Raw genomic sequence first — 5,250 nt, forward strand, 5'->3', positions numbered from 1 at the left:
CATATCTAGTGTCATGTTCTTATACAGCTTGACCTAAGTGCTCGTAGGGTGCCCGCGGATTTTTCTTCTCTTAGCAATTTTCCTTGGTACCTTCCCCTCCCCCTTTTCTGCACACCAAACCCCCCCCCCCCAAAAAAAAAAATGCAGTATAACCGACCTCAATGCACGTAGGCTTTCAAATGGGTTCCAGAACTATTTCACGTTACCTTTGTAAAATAATATAATTTATACATCGCCTCCTTTGTTTTTACTATTTTTCCTCCTGAATAGAAACATAAGCGTAGAATACCATAACCTTTCTTTTTTAAGAAAAGGTGTTTTTATGTCTTGTCTTAAACTTGGGACAAAGAAAAAAATGTTGAAATATTCGCGCATTTACATTTTGTTTAAAATTTGTTACTTTTAGTTTGAACAGATTTGTAAAGATCGTCCACTACAAGACTATCAGAAAGTTTCGACGATATAAAATCATCACCGCGATGTTACATGATCATGATAGCTGCACATAACAGACATCGGCCCAATTCTGATTTTACCCCGCAAAATAACTTTTCATGAATATGTAAACTGTTTGGAGTATTTATCATCCCCCTTTAACCTTTTTTGTGTTTACACAAACCGACATCTAATTGATACCTATTCATCCTTTTGTGTGATAGCAGGAGGTGAGATTTTTTTGCAGTCATGTTCTGTTAGTTTCCTTCTTTTTTTTTTTTTGCTCAACAGGTTACGTGTAGTCAATCACGTCACTGACGTTGTCAGATTTATCTACCAAATTTTAGGGCAACCAAATTTCGCGCTACGAAAGTTATCCTATTTTCTTAGTTTGCATAAAGCACTGCGCAATCGCCTCCCATAATTTTCTTTCGCGCTATAAACCGCCTCCTAATAGAAACTCAAGTGAAATACTATCGTGACAATTTAACATTAAGGCGCTTTGAAAACACTAGACAATTTAAAAACAGGTAATTAAGTGTTAACAACTGAGTTGAAAATGTAAACTGGCCACCGTAAAGAATAAAAAAGCTGACGTTTCGAGTGTTAGCCCTTCGTCAATGGCTTAAATTACCTGCTATATTCTCCCACTCTTTTCACATCTTCTTAAAGCGATGAAAAAAAATCACACCTTCGTTATATGCCACGCTCTGTGCGCCAGAAACAAGGTCTTTAATCGCCTCGAGGCTCTCCACAGAAAACCGTCACTTTCGATTGTATTTAACACCAGTAGTAAGACCAAAAAATATATTTGTACGTTGAAAAAACTGACTGGTAAAAAACAGGCGACTTGACTTACATATAGAGAGAGGTGGTTTAAATGAATCACTGCAACAGGGATAAATTTAATTATTTTTGAATTTGCGAACCTTTGGCTCGATGCGCTAAACGAGGGTCAAGTCTACCCCTGGGTACACTGATGGAGATTGATTTTACTGGTGCATATTTACACTGCCCACTCCCCCAGTGCAGCAAAATTGTCACTCCGATAACTTTCTCGATCAGTTACGAGCTTTTCCGCCTCCCTTCGGCCAAAGTCCCTCAGGACTACCAATTACTCAGGACTTTTGTTTAGAAAGTTGACCCGGAACAATGGGCCATTTCTTGTTACGACTTTCAAGCCGATGAGTTCGATTGTATGATAAATCTTATTTGAAAACTTAAGCAATAAACGACAAATGTGTTTAAATTGGGAGGGGGAAAAAGAGGAATGTATCCTTTTCAAAATGTTTTTAATTAGGATTGAAATCAATTTACTTAAGTCTTAACACGAAATCCAAATATAAACTTACGATATCTCTTTACTAGAAAATTCTTGTTTTCGCTTTTCAAGGTCACTAAAAGCCATCAAATGGCAATAAGGAAGGTTCAGGCTATCTTTTGCTCTCGTAAATATTATCAAAATGATTTTCGCTATTAATCTAAGGCATCACGAAGGGAAGCCCTCGTCAGTTATAGTTTGGCTTTGCCTTTAATTTTCTTCAATTTGCTTTGATGAAATCTCCCAAAATTTTCACAATTTGTGAAAATTGTCCTGCCGAGTATTTCAAAGCCAAAAAAAAGAGGGGTTGCAAAGGCAGTTTTCTTGCTATTTGCAAAGGCGATAAATCCTACTCGAAAGATCCTTATTTTCTTTGTCGCTAACATTACATAATGGAATAGAACCTCGCCAAAGTTCTTAGTCATGAAAAAGCACTTCGAGAGAGCTCGTGAGAAAGTGAACAAGGGTTTTTGTGTTAAAAATTATAGCAAACGTAGCCTAGAAACAGTATGTGTATTGAACCGAGCTAAACCTAGTAGCGGCTAAAAATTGTTAAATATGTATGACGCTAAATATAACGTTTCTAACGAAAAGAGAGTTAATTGTTAAAGAAATAATAAATTAAAATTTTCAGTAATCTGGTTTTGCAGAAAATAATTAGCTACAGAAACTTAATTTACAGACTGAAATGCTCCGTGATACAAGGATTCAAATAGTTAGGAAATCGTTCTATTATAATTGAATAATGAATATGCAAAATTCCCTCCTGTAATCTTTCATAATACAGCTATATAGTTAACTATATTATTAAGGCTCCTGGTGATATAAATTATACTCTGCAAGCTTTCTGAGTAACCTGAACTGAGCAATTCATGTTTACTTTTTTAAGTAAGTTATGCTTTAAAACATTTATCCCCTTGACTTTGTTTTTATAACACAATTTACTTTACTTGATGTTTATTTTTTGAAATCACGATCAGCATCATCGTAATCAGATGTATCATCAAAAGTACCATCGGGAGCAAAATTATTATCAACATCCTCGTCTTCAGCATCACCGTCAGCAGCAGAAACAGTTTCTCCAACTTCTTCGGCATCAGTAGTTTCAAGGGTAGCGACACCAATAACAACATCATCGTCATCAGCATTATCATCGCCAGTTTCTCCAACATCCTTCTCTTCAGTAGTGTCAAAAGTAGTAACGCCATTAACAACATCATTGTCATTAGCATTATCGTCGGAAGCTGTAACAGTTTCCCCCACATCCTCGATATCAATAGTATCAAAAGTAGCAACACTAAAAACAAAATCGTCGCCATCAGCATTATCATCGCCAGGAGGAGAAGTTTCTCCAACATCGTGTTCATCAATAGTATCAAGAGTAGCAAAGTCAATAACAGTATCATCGTCGGCAGAAGAAATAGTTTTTTATACATCTTTGTCATCACTAGTTTCAAGGGTAGCAACAATAATAACAACACCATCGTCCGCAGCATTGTCATCGATAGCAAGAACAGTTTTTCCTACATCTTCGTCATCAACGTTATTATCAATGAAAAGAATATCCCCAGCATCATCTTCACAAATTGTATCATCAGAAGCAGCATTATCACTGACAACTTTGTGGTCAATAGTTTTATCGGCACCAACGTTTTTGCCTAAACCTTCGTCATTAATTGCATTATCGGCCGCAATGTTAGCATCATCATCAATACTGTTACCATCTTCAAAAATTTCATCAGGAAGATCATTATTATCGATACCTTCCTCACCAGGTCTATCATCAACATTATCATCATTCCTAGTGCCTTCGTCAGCAGCTGTAAAACCAACGCCAACATCATCACCATCACAAACACCAGAAACATTTCAAAAATTGATATTCTTTCCTTACCTTTCTATCGTGACATAATTTTGTTCTCGTTTTCCAAGCCTTTTTATGGTTTACATACCTCACTACCATTTTTCGGTCTCAGGTAAATGATGCTGCTTCAGAGCTCGATAGCCTCAATATCGCCAGCATCAATTCATTACAGGTATGTGGTTTCACCAGTGATATAAAACGCCATCTTTTTAATCCAAAAGTGTAGCGAAAGAGTAGCTGCAATCTTCGAATCGATTTGAAGGTTGCATAAAATATAATACGAAAGAGCAAAAATTTCCATCAAAGATTAAATATCTTCTACCTTTAGTTGTAGAGTGATTAGTACTCGAAACGTTTTTGTAAGTGATCTTTTCCTTCCCTTATCTTAATGAAAAAAGCCTTACTCTCAGAGGAACAATTTAAAAACATATACATCAGAAAGTCATATATATAGATTTACCCAAGACGAGAAAATCTTCTTCGGTATCATTTACGCGATAGTTGTTGCTTTTAAACCGAAAGCGCCTCTCAATGCTGCATTTGCTAATTATCACAATGCATTGATTTATATCTCATTATGATGAATCTTGGAAAAGGTATAAAAACTAAATAATGTGTACTTCATGGACTTACAGGAAGCTGCAATATGTTTGAAAACTTTACCACTAAATATCGAAGAACGACCCCCGGAGAAGAACGGTCTGGAGTAGATGAACTCAGAACAGAGTCTATTTTTAAGGTGGCAGTCGCCTTCAAAAAAAGTTGTTCTTAGCTACGGCAAATACCATCTAAATGGAACAAAGAGTTCAAAAAGGATCGTTCGCGACAACATAAGTGAGTGTTTACATGGTTGTCTTTTCAGATTTGTGACAATCGATCATCTATTCAGTAGCTGTCTGACTAATCAAGAGACTGAGTAACTGACTGAGTAACTGACTGAGTAACTGACTGGTCGACTTACTGACTGACTGGCTGACAGTGACTGGCTGTTCTTTGAAGCTCAGGGAGACTGAATGACTAACTGATTCCATGCATGAGGGGACGCAAGCGGCCTCAATTGTAAGTACTTTTTAGAAATGCTAGGATATTATCCTAGCATTCCTAACATTCCGAGCTGCGCGAGAGTGTCAAAATCCGTGCAAATGTTAGAAATGTCACTAGACCTAAAGTACGCCAGATGAGGGCGAATAAATATGAAAAGATAAATGAATTAATACCTGATATCAAAATGTCATCAGCTAATGCTTTTGTTTCACATGCAATCAATAGTGCCTTTATTCCTCGGCCGGTTCCTTTGCGTCACATTGTAGATTATAAAGCGAAATATATCCACACGATTTATTCGCCCTCATCTGGCGTAATTTAGATCTAGTGACATTTCTGTGACATACGCACGGATTTTGACACTCTCTTTTAGGAATGCTAGGATAATATCCTAGCATTTCTAAAAAGCACTTACAGTTGAGGCCGCTTGCGTCCCCTCATGCAGAAAAAAAGACTGAATGAGTTTTGTTTGTTAATTTCATAAATCTGACCTTCACTTATGTTAACATTAATTTTTTTTCTTTTCTTTCGAAAGTCCTTGGGTTATAGACAAAATGCAAGTTACTTCTATCTGGAGAAACACGAA

At 36.6% G+C, this 5,250-nt stretch overlaps 1 protein-coding gene across 1 annotated transcript; it reads right to left on the reverse strand.

Annotated features, from left to right (window-relative positions):
* Positions 1-2,713: 2,713 nt before the first annotated feature.
* LOC131795161 (uncharacterized) lies at positions 2,714-3,825 on the reverse strand. The gene is made up of 3 exons (XM_059112732.2): positions 3,807-3,825; positions 3,191-3,576; positions 2,714-3,022 (listed from the first exon to the last, which is right to left on the reverse strand). Exons 1-3 carry the CDS (start codon positions 3,823-3,825, stop codon positions 2,714-2,716), a joined length of 714 nt encoding a protein of 237 aa, XP_058968715.2.
* Between the last annotated feature and the right edge of the window lie 1,425 nt (positions 3,826-5,250).

This window comes from Pocillopora verrucosa, chromosome 10, assembly GCF_036669915.1.
Source record: "Pocillopora verrucosa isolate sample1 chromosome 10, ASM3666991v2, whole genome shotgun sequence".
NCBI lineage: Eukaryota > Metazoa > Cnidaria > Anthozoa > Scleractinia > Pocilloporidae > Pocillopora > Pocillopora verrucosa.